The 18631-nt window shown below is 32.4% G+C and overlaps 1 protein-coding gene across 3 annotated transcripts in view; it reads left to right on the forward strand.

Moving 5' to 3' along the window:
- LOC110093496 (vacuolar protein sorting-associated protein 41 homolog) overlaps positions 1-7392 on the forward strand; it is an 80958-nt gene extending 73566 nt beyond the window's left edge. For all 3 annotated transcript variants that reach the window (XM_020818403.2, XM_028694633.1, XM_020818402.2), the window contains 6 exons: positions 5470-5547; positions 5622-5741; positions 5993-6073; positions 6145-6230; positions 6575-6656; positions 6750-7392. In XM_020818403.2, coding sequence (XP_020674062.1) covers positions 5470-5547; positions 5622-5741; positions 5993-6073; positions 6145-6230; positions 6575-6656; positions 6750-7151 — 849 coding nt within the window. In that variant the 3' untranslated portion in view covers positions 7152-7392. The remainder of the gene's footprint in view (positions 1-5469; positions 5548-5621; positions 5742-5992; positions 6074-6144; positions 6231-6574; positions 6657-6749) is intronic.
- The last annotated feature ends 11239 nt before the right edge of the window (positions 7393-18631 follow it).

Raw genomic sequence — 18631 nt, forward strand, 5'->3', positions numbered from 1 at the left:
TAACCATTCCACCACTATTACTACTTCCCGATGATTGATTTCTTGAATCTTGAATCAGTTGAATTAGAGCTGTCATCATTTTAGCCAATGCATCAGGGTTAACAGGAACATTAGGTGTTGTTCTTTCCACTTCTTCCTCTTCTTCATGCTCATTTTGATACCTGTTGTCAATAATATGTTCATTTTACATTAAAATTTTAAATCATTAATAATCATCCTAATAACTCTTTTAATACGATTCATATCTTAATTAGGCTCTGATACCACTTTTGTCACGACCTGACTTGGATACTCGATCTAACGAGGCGGGTACGAAAGCTCGGACGATAAAATTCATTCAACATATTACCACTTCTTTATTTGTATTTAAGAGCCACTAAAACACAAAATGTAAATTACCTGTTATTATTTGAACGTCGTATTCTATAGACGAAATCTTCTCTTTCAACCATCTCTTCTTTTGGGGACTTACCTGAAATATTTTACCTAAAATTTCCCTTTTAAATTCTTATTTTCCTTCTTATTGTTACCATTGCATATAGTATATCTCATATGTATCTCTATAATTATTACCATTTATTTTAAAAATTTTCAAATCTTTATAGCGAATGAATTTGTTCTTAAGACTATAAAATCATAAGATATTTATACTTTCAACATTTTATAATACAAAATTTAATCAATTACTTAAAAGGTTGCAACTCTGAATAAAATAATAAAATAACATAATTTACCCACTTTAATCTTCCAGTTTGTCGATTCTTATCTCAAATTCTTTCCTTGTTGAATTCCTTGAAGAACTTAACTTGTTGATACAAGCAAAAATTTGGGAGAGGGCCCCAAATTTTTGCTAACAAAAGAGAAACTCTTCCTAGGTAATAGAAACTTACATGAACTCACAAAAATTTGACAAAATACATACTAAAAAATAACTTTCATATTATAATAGACTCTTACAACTCTTTAACACAAACACCTTACAAATTTGGACACAAACACCTTACAAACTTGGACACAACAAACCTAAAGGAGCTTGCCAATCGTTGAGAATAAGGATACAATGGAGTGGTAACCATGGAGAGAAGAAGTGGATAAGAAGCCAAGATGAAGGATAGGAGTAACTCGCAAGTTATCCCAAGATAGAGAAGAAGAAGTGGACAAAGCTCTCAAGCTTTTCCAAAAAACCTCTCAGGTTTTTATCCAAAAATTATCATCATAAGCATCCTTTTATTCATACAAAATACCTTGTATTTATAGGAGAAAGAGGACAGCCATACAGCCACCTAAATTAGGGAATATGGAAGACTAAAAGACACCAAATAGAAGGACAAAAGACAACAAATCTGCTGCAGAAAAACTGCACAGAAAACAGAGAAAATCCCATGAAATTTGCCCCCAAACAGCTACCAAACAGCAGCCCCCATACGGTACAACAAAACAGAGAAGAAAAACTACAGGAACCAAGCAGAAAAACCACGGGAACCAAGCAGCCATCAATAGGAATCAAAGGGCCAAGGCACGGGAACCAGCCAGTTAGCCATGGGAACCAAAGGGCCAAGCACCAGCCAGCACAGGAAACCGAGAAGACAAAGGGAGGAAAACTGAGAGGAAGCATGGGGAAGAGAAAGGGGCATGATCCTCCATTATGAGCTTCTACTAAACTTAAATAAATGAGCTAAACTTCAGCTCATTATGAGTTAACTAAGAGCTCAAAATTAATGAGCTAGGAAGTGCAATAAATCCCCCAATCATTGAGCTAAACTTTAGCTCAAACATTTATGAGCTAAAACTAAGTAAAATTCCAGCATTTTGAGCTCAATACCAAACAACCAAGACTCATCCGAGAACACCAGAAGCCTAAGGGTCAAAACAAATTCTCGTCTTGTTTTGACCCCCCGTTTGCCTACATCACTTGTACCACTTGATTTCTTTTGTTCCTTTTAAAAAGTTGCATAAAATAAATATTAAAGGTTTATTCTATCAAATCTAACGAAAACATAGGATAGGGAAATCACTTACATAAAGAGGATTATTCCGACTCAAATCCTTCTTCCTTTCCTGAATTCTTCAAATCTCTTTCTTTGCCCTAAATGAAACACCCTCATTGTTTAAGTGATTGCTTAAAATAAGAATTAGGGAAGGATTTATATAGAAAATAAATAATAAAAAAAACTAACCTTCTTCTCTTTCTTCCCTCGGTCGTTTCTTCCCTTCGTTGCAAATTCTCCCAAACCTTTGCTTCTATAACAATAAGAACGAAAAGGAGTTATTAAATCTTATCCTCCAACGCGCTTGTTTGCTAAAAATGGCGAAGAAAATCCTCCAAGGTCACCATGCGTGAGGTCGGTCGCCTCCCCCCCTCCATTTCCGCTCTCTGTTCGCGAAAATAGCGACCCTTCCTGGGTCGCTATTCCATTAATAGGCGGGTGAACCGGCCCCCAACAGGTTCATAACAGCTTTCTTTTAGTGTATGATTTCGCTTTTGTTATCTGGGTTTCAAGCCAATTGAAATGTTAGCATCACGATCTGGCATGGAGACTTGAATTAATGAGACAGGATCAAACGGTCGAATGAAAAACTTAAAATTTTCAATTCATTTAGAACTCGTTTGCGAGGCGGGAATGGAGATCGGATAGTAGGAATTAAAAACATTCACATTTCAATATATAAAATATCTTCAAATCATAAGGAAGAGCCACTAAAATAAAACCAAGAGGAAAAATTTCTTTCTTTCTATTCATTCAACAACACATCTTCATAATAAATCAAAACATAAAGATTTCCAAAATATGAAAGATGTCCAAAAACATTTCCTTACATATCATCTCTAATTCTTCCATCTCAAAACATCAAAAACAAAAGACAAAACCTGCCGCCCGTTGTCTCCCTACGACGATACGTGAGGGGAGGTCTATCCGTCGTTATCCTTTATCAGATCCTCCTGAAAAGTGTCCCACAACATGGGTGAGTCACAACTCAGTAGATGTAAATGACATTCAAATAAATTTAGGTACAAGAGAAGAAACTAAAACATGCTTTTATGTCTCAATAAATGAATAATCAACATGTTATAATATTTGTCTAAGGTGAAACATGCCTTTACATCAACCTTTAAGTTATCATTCTTTGTATAATTTTTAATTTTTCCTCTTTAAACATTCATGCCTCAAAAAATAAAAATCTCATATGCATATAACATAAGGATGCAATGTTCATAATATCTTAATATATATAACACCCGTCTCGAAAGTATCATTTGTATTGATCAGGTACATAAAAATTGATCATTTCTTTACCATTTGGTTCAAAAGAATCTCTTGTACCATGGCTCAAAAGAGCTCCTTTACTATTAATACTTCCGCATCAACATGCAAATGCACATAATTCTTACATATTCATAAAAGAGGCTTATGTAAATTCAAGTCTATGTTTTTATATGGAAAAACATATTTGCTATGCTCAAATGTATATTTGAATGTAAAGAGAAGGCATGTGTAGTACATGTAAATGATGAAGCATGAGATTCAACATTGAGTTCTATTATTGCATAAAAAAAAGACCTTGGTTTTACATCATGAGCTTTTATAAAGAAACATGCTAGTCATAATGATATCATAAAGAGCATAAAAAAAGAATGACATTTCTATGTATTTGCATATAAAGAGTTTTCTAAATTTAAAAGAATCCATTTCATCTACCTCACCACAATGTGATCCGTCAAAAGTCCTTACAACCCTTTCCTCTTCGCAATCAAAATCTACAAGAGACAAACATAATGTATAAACATAAATTTTCTCCCTCTCAAACCATTAAAAAGCCCTAGGTTATAAACATGTAACTATTTCATAACCTCTCACCCAAATTACAATAATTCCATTATTATTTCCACTAGAATTAGGATTTCATCATAACTCTAGCTTTTGGAAATCCTCAAATAAATCTTTGCTCACCTCAAACATACAAACCTCATCTATCCCTTAAACTCAAGTTAACCTACAACAATTTATTGGATTCATCTAATTAAAAATTTAGAAAAACAATAATTTATGTTAAAGCTAAAATCCGTGCTTTTAAACATCCCTAAACTTAAAAGGAATCAATAAACATAAAGGGTTTTTCATGTTTTTTTTTTTTTTTGGAAAACCTTAACTATTGGAGCATGAAAAATGTCTCCTTAAAAGAATCTAGCTTCACAAAAAAACTTCCTAACATCAATTAGAAACTTTCCTACAAAGACATTTTGAAAGATAATCAAAATCGGATAAAATCCTAAATTTTAAAATCCACATTTTTCATGAAAACAACTCATTCTTGGGTTTAGAAATATCCCCTTACCCTTCCCTAAACTTATCTCAAAGAAAACTTAAGTTTTCCTAAAACTCTAATTTCTTCCCTTAGTGAAACTCAATGAAAAAAAGAGGAAACTCTTGCAAACAACTTACCTTAGCCTTCCTCACAAGTTTCCTTCAATCTCCCTCGCAAACCACCGCCGGAAACCGCCTCTAGGACCGCCGGATTCGCCTCTTACCCGACACCCCTCCTCCCTCTTTCTCCGCTCGGTTCGGTCCGCAAGGATGAAATGGGGACCGAAACATTTTGGTCTCCTAATAAGAGTGGGATCCTCTCATTAATTACATAATTACCTAAAAGCCCTTACTTAAAATCATTTCTATTCATAAGTCATCAAGGGCAAAACCGTCATAAAGAGATTTCCGAAAATTTTAACTCCCAAAATACTTAAAATCTATTATGGGTTCTATACATCGTTTCGCTCAGAATTTTGCGCACTATTTTATAAAATTTATTGCGTCGAATTCCGACGACTTTAAAATTTTCACTTAAAATTCGTCGCGACGCATCGAATAGCGTGTGAAGCCTAAAATGACATTTTGTGAGTTTTACACTTACTTGGGGCTCTTAGCCCACCCTATCCACATGAGCCATAGCCAGTTCTTTGGCTGTATAAGCTCATTTGCTAATTCCCTCGCGGTGACTTCAGGCTCAACACAAATCACTCACGATTTCTGACAACATCAAATCTCTAAGTTACCCATGCTCGGCGCTAGCTCGTAATTCGTGTTGTACGGCAGACTTGCCTCTTACTGAACTCAACCATTCACACTTGACACTACCAAACTTGCCTAGAGACAGATCATTAGCCTCACTTGTCCCTCAACCAAGCAAGGGTTGACATTGTCTGAAAATGCCTAATAGTTTGACTGTTGGATATAACTTGTAGGCATAATTTGTTCTGTTGGATTTTCTATATGAAAGAATTTTTGGAATTATAGGTCCCTTTTGGGTGTCTATGTTAGTGAAATTTGGTTTTTTTTTTTTTTTTTATAACAGTATTTTTTGAATTGCTACAAGCATCCTCCTTTATTTTTGTGATATTGTTAGCATATAACTATTCTACTGTTCTTTTATGTTTATAATACCGACTACAGGTATCTACCTTTTGTATGACAGGTAGAGCTTTATGCTGACTATGAGCCACGAATGCTACTGACATTTCTTCGTTTAAGTCAGCATTACAAATTAGACAAGGTTTGACCTTGAACTCTTGGATTATAATCTTGTATTTATTTGGATAGTAGATTAATAATTTTTTACTATCTCAGGCATATGATGTATGTGTCAGAAAAGGTTTGCTGAGAGAACAAGTCTTTATATTAGGAAGGATGGGCAATGCTAAAAGGGCTCTTGCCGTTATGATAGATAAATTGGAAGACATAGAGGAGGTATTGAAATTCTTTTCTTATTTAACATGAACTTTGAATGTTAATTTTTTTCCTTGAGTAGTTTATTGTTCCTCTTCGGTTTTCCTGCTTTCTCCTATCCCCATCTTTCCCCTGCATTGTCATCCCTGCCTACCTCTGAATATGTTTCCGTATGATCTATATTTGAAAGCTCGACGAAATATGAAGGATAAATTCATGCCCGTTGTAAATTTTATTTCTATGCTGCTCTTTTATCTATGTGCTCCCTGCAGGCTGTGGAGTTTGTATCTATGCAGCAAGATGATGAATTGTGGCAGGAACTAATCAAACAATGTCTACGCAAACCTGAAATGGTAGGAAAACATAGTTTTGAATTCATGTAATATATATTATTATACTTACCATTGGGTTTTGCAACATGCAGGTTGGAATGTTATTAGAACATACAGTTGGTAATCTGGATCCGCTTTATATTGTGACCATGGTGCCTGATGGACTAAAAGTACCTCGGTCAGTGTGTGTACTTAGATGATCAATTTTTTATCTTCCTTTAACATTATTGGTTGATATGATAAGCTTGGGTTGGCATATATTGGTCTACTTAAAAAAAGAGAAATTTGCCGGAGTGATGAAAGCCTACTGCTTTCTGAAATCTGTCTCCATCCTGGGGCCTCGCTGGTTGTAGAGTTTTCTGTTTTTCTTTTTTCTCGTACTGGGAATGTTTATGATTAAAACTTCTGCAATTACAATCGGCCATTTGGCAGCAGAGATGTTTGATCTTCGTTTGCATTTAATTATATGCAATTTATCTTTATATCTCCAGCACCATGATCTCCAATTCAAAATCCTTGTAGGTTGAGAGATCGCTTGGTGAAAATCATCACGGATTACCGAACAGAAACCTCTCTAAGGAAGGGATGCAATGAAATTCTCAAGGTATCATTATCTTTTCAATATATATATAATATATATATATATATATATATATATTTCCATCTGCCACTTCTCATTGAATTGAACTCTTGGCAGACTGATTGTGTTAACCTTCTGATAAAGTACTACAAAGAGGCTCAGCGTGCAGTATGCATGGGAAGCACAGAAGAGGAAAAACATTCCAAGGCGGCGGAGAGCTCATCAACCCTGGAGAGCCAACGAGGATCATCAAATGCTGGATCCATTGAATTGAAGTCAAGAATAAGGGGAAGCGGAAGGTGTTGTTTGTGTTTTGATCCTTTCTCAATCCAAAACGTCTCTGTCGTTGTGTTCTTCTGTTGCCATGCATATCATGCCACCTGCCTCGCTGGTAGCTCAGATTCGTTTAATATGGGAACTTATGTTACTAATAGTGATGACAAGGATGATGATGATGAGGATGCTCCCGCTGGGGGATCACAGGTTCGGTGTGTCTTGTGCACAACAGCTGCCGGCTGAGTGACTGTTTCTCTCTAGTGTTTTGATGAGTGTTTCTCTCTTTTGTGCAATTCTTCTTCATTCAGGCGGTTTATTTAAGTAGTTTGTGCAACATTTTTCACTGAGATCACAATAGAGAAAAAAGAATTTACTAACTGTGAATCTCTTTGGCCCAATATGTGGAACGAGGGCCGCCCTGTGATTGCTTATCGTGATTAGTTGATTCCTTGCTTGCAATCCAAGCTGAAAACTCTCTTTGAAATCTTGGTCGGAGGTCTATCCAAGCAGAATACTCTCTTTTAAAGCAATGCTAATGGTTATCTTATCAATATGCGGCTAAATAATGAAGACCATTAATGTACTGAACATTTAGAATTCACAAAAAGTGTGAAACTAACTAAGCTTTCAGGAGTTAATTAGTAAATGATATATATATATATTTCTCAGGTATTTTTTGTTAGTGGAATCATTAAAGCTTAATTATTTTCACTATATATTCTCAGATATTTTTTTCTAGTTAAATCATGAAAGCTTAATTAATTTAACTTTTATGACCTCTAAATACCAAATGCATTTATGATATTTATTATTTAAAATGGCATTTGGGTGCGATAACCAATTACATTGTATTTAATGTGCTTGTAAAAAATGTTCCATTTTAAGAGGTTTGAGGTTAGAAATATAATCAGCTAAAGTTCTCCTGCAATAAATATACAAAAAGATGTTACTGCCAATTCAATGGTGTTAGTTTTAGGGAAGCAGCTTGAGATGTTTTAAGTATTTGTTTGCGTGAGTATGATATCAGTTATAAAATTATTATATGGAAATGTAGGGTTTCAAACTTTTATATAATTTTTCAAATACTAATAAAATTATAGTCTTATATCTCAGAAATTTTAAAATGCAGCTGCTCTAGTAAAGTATGATAATGAGCTCGATCGTAATATATATATATATATATATATATATTAAAAAGTTGTTTTAGACTTCAAGATTGAATTTATTTTAGGCTTCGTTTGGCACTGCTTTTTTACTATTTTTTGAAGTAATTTTTTTGTGTAGAAAATTTTAATTTTATACTAAAAAATTATTTTAAGAATCAGTAATAATGCTGTCCCAGCTTTCTTAATGTTTCTTAAAATAGTTTATTTGAAAAAAAAAATTATTTTAAGAAATAATAAAAAAGTTGTTTCAAATGAAGTCTTAGAATTTGTTTGTGATAGTTTTCTTATTGTTTCCCAAAACCACATTTTAGTATAAAAAATACATTAAAAAGTTGTTTTGAGAAGCATTAAGAAAGTTGTCTCAAATGAAGCTTTAGTTAGATGATAAAAAAATTAATGGTTTGGCAAGATTAACATAAACGAGTTTTAAGCGGGTATTTTTCTCTCAGATTCTTGGCATATATTATAGAAAATATGGTAAGTGAGGCAATCATTCAGGCCTCCTAAGGTGATGAATATTGGAATCCATTAGCATCAACGGAAGGCAAATGATAGAGATTAAGATTGTATTGTAACAGATGTGTTATGTAGTCTTTAAAATTTATGCATTGGGTTTAATTGATCAATCTAATCTCCAACTAGATTCGGGGTTACCACTTATTTATTTTTATTTTTTGGGAAATTTTGGGCTGAGACTGTTTTATATAAAAATTATCAGGAAATTACAATAGAAAAAAACAAAGAAAAACTGGGAAAACAAAAACACAAAAAAGAAAATTACAGTGATAATAGCAACCATTTAATTAGAAAAATTAAATGAAAAAGGACTCAGTTTAGCAAGATGCTAACCAAAAGGCACAAGATCAGATGAAGAGAACTTATCTCATTGGGACTTTCAGATAGCAGTTTGAGAAAGATTCACAGCTCAAGCCGCCACAAGGCCATACAAAAGAAAATAAGAGAAGATGGCTCAAGGACCTCCATTGAAGGCAATATGATCTGGGTCGCAACAGAGTCTGTAAGCATAACCAACCAAAAGAATTCCTCCAGCAAGTTGGCATCCATCATCATTGTCGAAATCCACCAGATGGATATGCAATCCCATCTCAATAAAGAATCATTGAAAAATCAAGATCATCAAAATTGCTAGTGATATTCAAGGAAAGATCTTTATCTGTAACAGATGTGTTATGCTGGCTTAAAGATGATACATTAAAACATATTATGAATTTGATACGTTAAAACATTTTTGCAATGCTTTAACTACCAGTACCACAATATCCACAACACCCCGGCGCCAGATCAGAACATCGTAGCATTAGAGCCTTGGAAAAAATATCAATTAATTTTGTGCCTCGGCGGTGCCATCATTCAAGCGTCGTGGGGCCCGATTCCATTTCTATACTATTATAAATAGTGTTTCAGTTTGTTTTCGTTGGGAGTTTTGTCATTTTTAGTGAGTCTTAAGGGCTTAAGTGTAGTGTCCCCTTATAGTCAATCTAAGGGAGGTCAGACGAGAAAACAATACTTCATTTAAAGATCATCAGTCAATCTATTTGTAAGCAATCAGACATTTGGAGGAGAAATGAGTGTGGAGAGCCTATTGTACAATCCAGATGACATTTGACTTCACTTTTACTCTTGTACTTTCTCTTATATGCAAGTGAATTATGGTTTGTTTTCTCTTTTTTTTTTCCCCATGGGTAGCTAATTTCCTAGTTTTTGGCTAATGATGTGAATCATTTGCAAGTACTAATGTAGACTCTTATACTTTGAATAAATAATGGATATTTACAATATTTTATGTATGGGTATTTTCAATATCTCATGTTCTTAATTTAATGTGTATAATAGCCATGTGTAATTAAAATTTAGTGTGATATATTGCCTCAAGAGAGGAATATTAAAATAAATATAAGTGTTGGAATAAAACTGATATATTCTTAAACATAGGATGCTTAGTGTTATTGGTTCCATAGAGATTCAATTATTATAGGAGGCCATAAACCTCCCTTCACATCCCTATAAGGTTGATAGAGATCTATGGATGCATATGCTCTGATCCACATCAAATAGACGAGTCTACTTAGAAAAAATTAGGTAATTCATAGTCGTTATTCCAAAACATTTGATCATCTGGTATCTTATATTTTCTTTTGCCTTCCCTAACAGAGATAGAATCTCAATCCTTACTTTCATTCAATTGGATAAACATTTTAGTTATAGTAGGCATGACTAATTTATTTGAATATTATCAGAATAATTGATCATTGGATCAAAATTCTCTCAATCACTTTATTACTTAATCTTGTGTAATTAGCGGGTATTATATATCTAAAAAAATCTAAGCATATTTTAACCTATAGCATAAATACAAGTCACGCACCCATGCAGGTTCATCAAGTTTTTTGCACTATTATCAGGCAAGCAACGTACAAATTTGTTATTTGATTTATATTTTTGAACTAGTTGCGTATTTAGACTACTTGTATCCCGTAACTTGTATCCTACTTATAATTTTGATTATTTTATTTTAAAAAAATAAATTTTGGTTTATTTTGGTTATTTAATTTTTTGGTATTTAATTACCTCATTATTATTGAATATGCAATAGATTAGTAATGAGCCCTTGTTTGATTTAGAGACTGAGTGGAGCCTTACAAAAATTAAAAATTTTAAAAAGACTTTAGCTTTAGGTATGATTGAACTAGTTTAAGATCATAATCATTCTAGACCTCTTAGAGAGTACTTCAAACCTGTAGTAGCTGAAATTCATTATAGTATCAATAGAACCACTATCCAAGCTAATAAAATTAAGTTGAAATACACCATAATTTAGATGGTTCAAAATTTCTAATTTTGGGGATTTCCTATTGAGGATCTCAACCTACACTTAGCTAGCTTTTTAGAATTCTACATAACATTCAAGTATAATGATGTCAGCGATGATGCTATCAGGCTTCATTTGTTTTCATTTTTGCCAGAGGATAAAGCTAAGATGTGATTGAATTTTTTTCCCATAGGCTCTATAAACATTTGGAATGAGTTGACACATAAAATTCTAGTTAAGTATTTTCCACCTACCAAAACTACTAAGTATAGAAATGATATCACATCTTTTTCTTAGTTTAAAGGAAAGTCAATCTATAAAAGTGTGGAGAGATTTATGGAGATGCTTAAAAAATGATATTGTCATACTTTACCTAATAGGTTGGTTATTTTGACTATCTATATTGGGAAGATAAGATATCGTAGGTCAAAAATTTGATGTAGTAGCCGGAGGATCCTTAATATCTAAGCCATTAGAAGAAGCCTATATATTAATTAAGGAAATGATAATAAATAATTTTTAGTGGCCTTTTGATAGGATGAATCCTAAGAGTGTAGCTGGAGTTTACGAGTTAGATGTCTTATCTATTTTGACTCCTCAAGTAGTTATTACATCTAAAAGTTAGATAGTTTTGGAGTTAACTCATAATATGGATCACATATGATTTTGGAAGAGCAAGATTTGAATTCTTTTGGTAAGAATAATGCTAATGGGATTAAGTATATGAATTTGATTGGAACATAAAATAACCCCTATTTTAATACTTACAATCTAGGTTAGAAGAACCAACCTATTTTTTATTGGTCTAATAATAATGTTGGTGATAACAATTAGTGAAAATCTAGTTAATTAAATTAAGGAGGAAATTGGAATAATCCTCAGTAACTTGTAGTTAAACCTAGACCTTCTTATCCCCTGGATTTTAATTAGAATAATCAATTCAGAGATAGGAAGAGACTTTTGAATAGGTAATGATTTAATTGAGAACTTAATTATAAAGTCAATTTACTTTAAATAAAAATTTAGAAAATTAACTAGGATAGCTTGCAATATCTTTTAAGTAGTAGACCTTATGGAATATTGTCCAGTAATACTAAATTAATCCAAAAAAGAAAGAGAAGGATCATAGTGTGGACCACTTCAGGAATGGTAATGATGTTGCACAACAAAAATAAAAAAATTTAGGCAAGTCTAAATAAAGACTATAAACTTAGCACTGCTTGGGAAGCAACCCAAATTTATTGATGTTAGGTCTTAAATTTTATTATTAATATTCTTGTTTGTTTGTGTAATTTTGATATTATTATTATTTTTTCATAATTATGAAAATTGCAAAATATTTGTTAAATATGTATGACTAACTATGGTTATGACTAAAATAAATAATTTCAAAATTTTTAAGAATTCACATAAGTTTTAAATTTAACCAGCATCGTAGCACCAAGTTTAGAGCAACCTAACTTTTCTTGTCAACTGTTGTAGCATTTAAATTGGACATTGCTGTTTAAAATCTAGAGCGAATTAACATTTTGTGATGTTTCAGCGTTGTCTTTTTAAGTGCCATAGTGCTACTTCAACTTATATGATGCTTCAAAGCTAATCCATATAGCATTATGATACCAAATTAATATTTGCTATAGTGCTATTGCATAGTATTCATTGTTGTTATGCATAGTATGCATTGTTGTTGTATGGTGCATCTACTTTTTATTTTGATTCTTAATGAAGTGCCACAATGCTTCCCTCGGTGCTGCATTGTTATATCAAAATCATAATTAGTTTTTATATTGTTGTTGTGATAGTCTTTCTCAAGTGTCGTGATGGTGGTTTTTCTCGAGCATTGCAATGCTCTCACGTGTCAAACACTATAATGGTTCCTTGGTTATAAAGCTATTAGTCTATTTTTTTATTCTTGCGCTGTAGTGCCACATGACCTTCATGTGTGGTGCCATTATCACCCTGCTGTTATCGTTTAGTGTTTTTGGAAGTGCCATAGTGGTTCCCATCACAATGTTGTAGCACTCTTCATATTTATAAAACCGAATTGTTCATGTTCAATTTTCTTCACCTCATTTTAGCCTTATCTTCACTAATCTTTTTGAGTTTATTCTATGTGCTTGAGAGTTAAAATTTTGCTATGTGTAGCCTTATCTTCACTAATCTTTTTGAGTTTATTCTATGTGCTTGTTCATATTCACTATAGTAGCCTTCTTCACCTCAAGATATTTGGAAACAAAAAGAGGGATGTGTCCTATTTTGTTAGAAGGAGATTCATTTTTGTCAAGGCTGAAGTGCGCTATGTATTTTTTTTTAAACAAGCAATTCATACTTATGCAGGGTTTCTTAAACTTTGGAGGGGAAGTCATGCAAATCATAGTAAATTGGGGTTGGGATACTATGTGTGATGAGCCTCATGCTACTATAGTGAATATACTAAGGGAGCTTTTATAAATGCTAAAGAAGCATAGAAAAAATAAATGATTTGTCTAGGGCAAGTGGGTGCCTTTTCATCACTTTAGCATCAATAGATCCACGAATGATAATATTTTCATTACCAAGTTGTTCTGTAATACTGCATATTTATCGTGCAAGGCAAGAAACAAATTTAGACATGATGTTTATATAGAAAGTTCTAAGTTTATTACTGCTCAAGCAATATCTTCGTCATCGTTGTCTTCTTCTTATGATGACATAAGCTTGGGCAACTGGGGTGTTAATCAATCAATTAGACTGTTAAATTGTTGGCACCCCCCTCCACCCAATTGGATTAAAGTGAATGTAGATGCATCACTACTTTCTTCTTACAAGGTGGGAATGGAGGTATATTCTGAGACACTCATGGCAGATTTCTTATGGCTTTTGGGAGAAAGTGCTTCCATTGGGATATGTCTGAGTTGGAGCTATCATCAATTACTTTATTAAAAGTGGTTGTCAAAGAATGGATGTTTCAATATAAGGGGATCATTATCGAAGGTGATAACTCTAATATTATTCAGTATCTTCGACAAAATTTTAGGAAGGGAGGTAAATTGATGGAGAATTTAGTTTTTTTTAAAACAATTTGACAATGTTATCTTCAATTGTGTTGATCGGAATAGCAATAAGTCATCGGATCTTTGTGCTAGCTATGCTATCTTTAGTGATTTCATTTGGGAAGATATTAGCTCTAATAAGGTTCCTCCTTTGTTTCTTAATTTGTTAAAGGAGGAACTTGTTGGGATTAGTCCCTAGGGTGTATTTGTGCTTCCTTTTCTTTTAGTCAATGCAATTTTCTTGTTGCTCTTCAGAAAAAAAAAAGGATATGGAGGATGATAACTACTATGGTTTTAGTATTTTCCCTATTGACCACTAGGAGGTTTTGATATTACTTTGTGGATGCAGAAGTGGGGTTGTTTGGAAGGAGAGGGATGGTAAGGTAATCAATTTTTTGGCTATTTTATTGGCCCAACTTTCCAAAGATTGGCATTATTTTTATCTCTGCTTATCTTTTACTTGGTAGAAATATTAATGAACTTACCTAGGACCAGGCTATTTTAAACTATCCCATTTAGGTGTGGCACTCAATTAATATATGAAAGCTGATACATTCTTCTCGCATGTATATCATTTTGGGCACTACTTATTCCCCTCTCTTATGTATTCCATGTGTATTGCTGCTGGAGTTTTAGGTGATTCTAATGAGGAACAGTTATTTCCAATTTTCATTCTCATAAAGAAAAAAAATTTGAGGCCTTTAAAAAGGATTGATGTAAATCAGGAATCTAGTCCTAGGAAGCCTTATTTGATAAGTGAATCTAGTAGTAGTCGGTTGAGTGCCCGGTAACCTAGATCTTTGGGTGAGTAAGTGGCATATTTGAGAGAGCAGATAGAAAGAGTAACAAATTTTTATGATGAGAGTAGGAGTTGGTAGGCCCATTATTCAAAAATGTAGAAGAGGAATTACTACTATACTTTTCAGTTCAATGAGGCATTGGTGAGAATGTTTAGGCGGAGCCCATTTGATGAAAATTTGGATCAGCTTCATTTTCCTATTGCCTATTTATGATCCTTTTATTCGGTACCCATTTGTTGACCACATTTTTACATGAGGTCACTTAGATAATCATAACATGAAACTATCATCTTTGATCATCAACAACCCTGTACTATAATCAATTGACCCCATGCACTACACTCTATAATTCATAAACTTCATAACATAAATCATTATTTAAATGACTTCAATAGGAGCTTCATATATCAGTGTCTTCATCACTATATCCTTCAACCAAATATTGTCCCGTTTGACTAAGTTGAGCCAGCCCAACCTAGCCCAACTATCTATGAACCCAACTCTTAATGAATTTAATATTATTGGTTGCTCTGATCTAGTCAATAGTTTACTTTATCAACTAAGCCCATATTTAGTCAAACCTAGTCAATTAGTGTCAAGCTCATTATTGCAACCAAATAAATTTTCCTAAATCTCCAACATTACTTCATTTCAAGTATTAAGTGAGCTCACCCTATGATTGAGTCAAATCATGGTTGATTTTACTTGGCCAACTCATCAAGGTTGGTCAAATATCATACACACCCATTTCCTAAATAAAAATTTCTTATTCATTGAGCCAAAATCACCAAGACCAAAAAAAAAAAAAAAGATTTAGAGACTCACAATAGCCCACCCTAGATACCTTGACCAATGTTGACTAGCCAAGCTAGTCAAAATTTATAAAATAGTCAATGCTCAACTTATTCTAAAACCCTCATTTTGGTCAATAGTAACCTATTTAAAACTTTCAAATCAACTCCAGAAACTTCTTAAACTCCCTCTAAAGCCACCTTAAACCCTAGTTTAACCTAAAAAGCAATTATGTTCCCCTTCCATATGAATGAACCAAGGTCACTTTCACCTTCCAAAGCCACCTCCTCTACTGTCTAATTGTTTGTGATAGTTATAGGGCATCCATTGAGTACTCTAAGCTATCCTATCCCTTGGATTGAGATCAATTATTTGGAATAGGGTAGAGCTATTTAAGCATTGGTTCAAATAATATTTCCATTCCAATGCATCCCCAGACCTCTATAGATTTCATTTTGGCATTTCTTAAGCCTCTTTACATTTCCATAATGCTTCTGTAATGTTTGGACGTTGTTTGCAACGAGATTGATGGAGGATCGAGCTATATTCTACCTCCACCTCTTAAAAGCCTCCTTTAGTACTACTCCTCCAAACTTTGTATCTGTTGATATTATATATCTCATGAACTATTTTAGAGATTTTCATGATAAAAAATATATGCTTGGATGTTCAAATTTGTGTGCTAAGTATTTTAGGTGTAATGATGTGCATAGTAATTACTTATGGGATTTACATTGCACAACTCAAGTTCAATCAAATATTGAGATTAAGATGGACCAAGATGGACAACTTGAAGGACTTTATATTATCATAGGAATATGTTAGTGGTTCATTAATATTTACTTATATGATTTAATTTGTTGACAATCTAAATATCTATTAATTATATATTAATCTTGATATAAAAATCTATAAGATATCTTTATTAAATAAATTTTATAACATTCATTGATTACATAATAATTATCAAATACTTAAAGTTATATAATTAGGAAAATTAAAGGAAATAAGCTTATACTGTAAAACTTTTATTATGTATTTATTTTAAATTACTTATTTCATATCTATTATTAATATATGATTAATTTTATATAAATTACATCATATTATTATAATAATATTTAATATATCTTTAAATATTTAAAAATGTGCATGAGTTTTTAGCAATTCTTTCATTCTTTCTTTCTTCTTTACATGCTAAATTTTGAGAGGAGAAACTTTGATTTTTATTTCAAGAGCTCTTTTCATTTGAGAGAACGAATTCTTAGTTGGAAAGCTTCAACACACAAAATCGAGTAACATCTGTTGGAGTTATTGAGTTTGCTTTCCTTCAATGAATTTTTACTTGCTGCTCTTTTAGCTTTCACCATATATTTCATTCTTAAAAATGTTTATTATTTGGAGAAATACTAGTGGGTAATGTAATATTATTTTTTTCATATTATATCTTTAAAATCCATAAAGCTAGCAAAGCAAGTATTTTTATTTTCTTCATTTTTTGATTTGAAGAGTTAAAGTTTAAGTCAGCAAGAATATATTTTTATTTAAAATATCATTCTTATTTTAAACAAAATATAAATATATCTTAAAGTGAGCAAATTTAATATTTTATTTGCAAGTAGTGAGGTGATTAAAATTAATTTGTAAGATCACCTCAAATATTATGAACATTTTATTGTAAGATTATTTGAGCTTATATTATTTATATCAAATTGTATTTTTTTTTTATTTTTTTAATCTAAGTCATTTGGCTTAGTGAAGTTTTTATTGTGATTAGATTAGGTTGTACTTGCTTGTGTAAGAGAGTACTTAGGTTGTAAAAAACTTCTTTGATTTTAAAAAAATAAGGTTTGCAAAGCAAACCTAGGATTAATGAATTCTAGCCTGAGAGTTGGCTAGCGTGGATGTAGGTCAGATTGGAATGTAGGCCAAACCATGTAAAAATATTGTGCCTCTTCTTTTCATTTCTTGCATCTATTTTTCTGTTTTTTTCATAAAAATTGTGTGATTTTTTATTCTTTTCAAAATAGCTTTTAAATCATTTTAATTTCCTTCTTTTAATAAAAAATTTTAAAAAAAAAAACCAATTCACCCCCTCTTGGGGTGCCATAGTCATCCAACAATTGGTATCAGAGCCTTGGCTCTTTTTATTTTGGCTTAACATCATAGAGTAGATCCATTTATAAACTATGGTACAAGGTTTTCCTAAGGGTTCACTTCCTGAAGAATAATCCACTCATCAACCACCTTTGTTAGATAATTTCCTTTTAATTATTGGAAAAAAATAGAATTAGTACTTTCCTAAGAGGACAAGACTCTCGTATGTGGCACATGCTTACACACCAATATCATACACCTACTAAAGAAATTAACAAATTAGAATTGAAATACCTTTTTATGAATGGACTTCATTAAATATGGAATTAGATGAGTTAAATGCTAGGGCATGTAATACTTTACATTGTTCACTTCTTCCAATGATTACATGAAAATTTCCATGCTAAATTCAAAAAAAAGAAATTTGGGACAAATTAATTATAACTTATGAAGGTACTAGTGAGGTTAGAGATGGTCACATAAATAGACTTGTTCATGAATATGAATTATTTTGTATGTCTCCTTCTGAATCTATTTCTGGTATGTATACAGATTTATGAAAATAGTTAATACATTATATTCTCTTGGAAGAATATTTAAGAATAAAGACTTAGTCTATAAGATTTTTAGATACCTTCCCAAAGAATGGGATGCTAAAGTAACTGCAATTAGTGAGGCAAAAGATTTATCTACTTATCCACTTGATCAGCTTTTGGGTTCTTTGATAGCACATAAACAGATTATAGCTCAAAGGGATAAATTGGATAGCCTTATAAGAAAGAGAAAGAGAAAGGTAAAATTATTGCCTTACATATTGATGATAATGATGAACCTAGTTCATCAAGCTCTAATGAAGACAACAATGAAGTGGCTATGCTTTCAAGAAGACTTGGAAGCTTACAACAACAACAACAACAATAATAACAAGCCTTTATCCCACTACATGGGGTCGGCTACATGAATCCTTTTTCTCCATTGTGTCATATTAAAAGTCAAATTCTCATTT

Source organism: Dendrobium catenatum, unplaced genomic scaffold, assembly GCF_001605985.2.
Source record: "Dendrobium catenatum unplaced genomic scaffold, ASM160598v2 fragScaff_scaffold_525, whole genome shotgun sequence".
In the NCBI taxonomy this organism is placed as follows: domain Eukaryota; kingdom Viridiplantae; phylum Streptophyta; class Magnoliopsida; order Asparagales; family Orchidaceae; genus Dendrobium; species Dendrobium catenatum.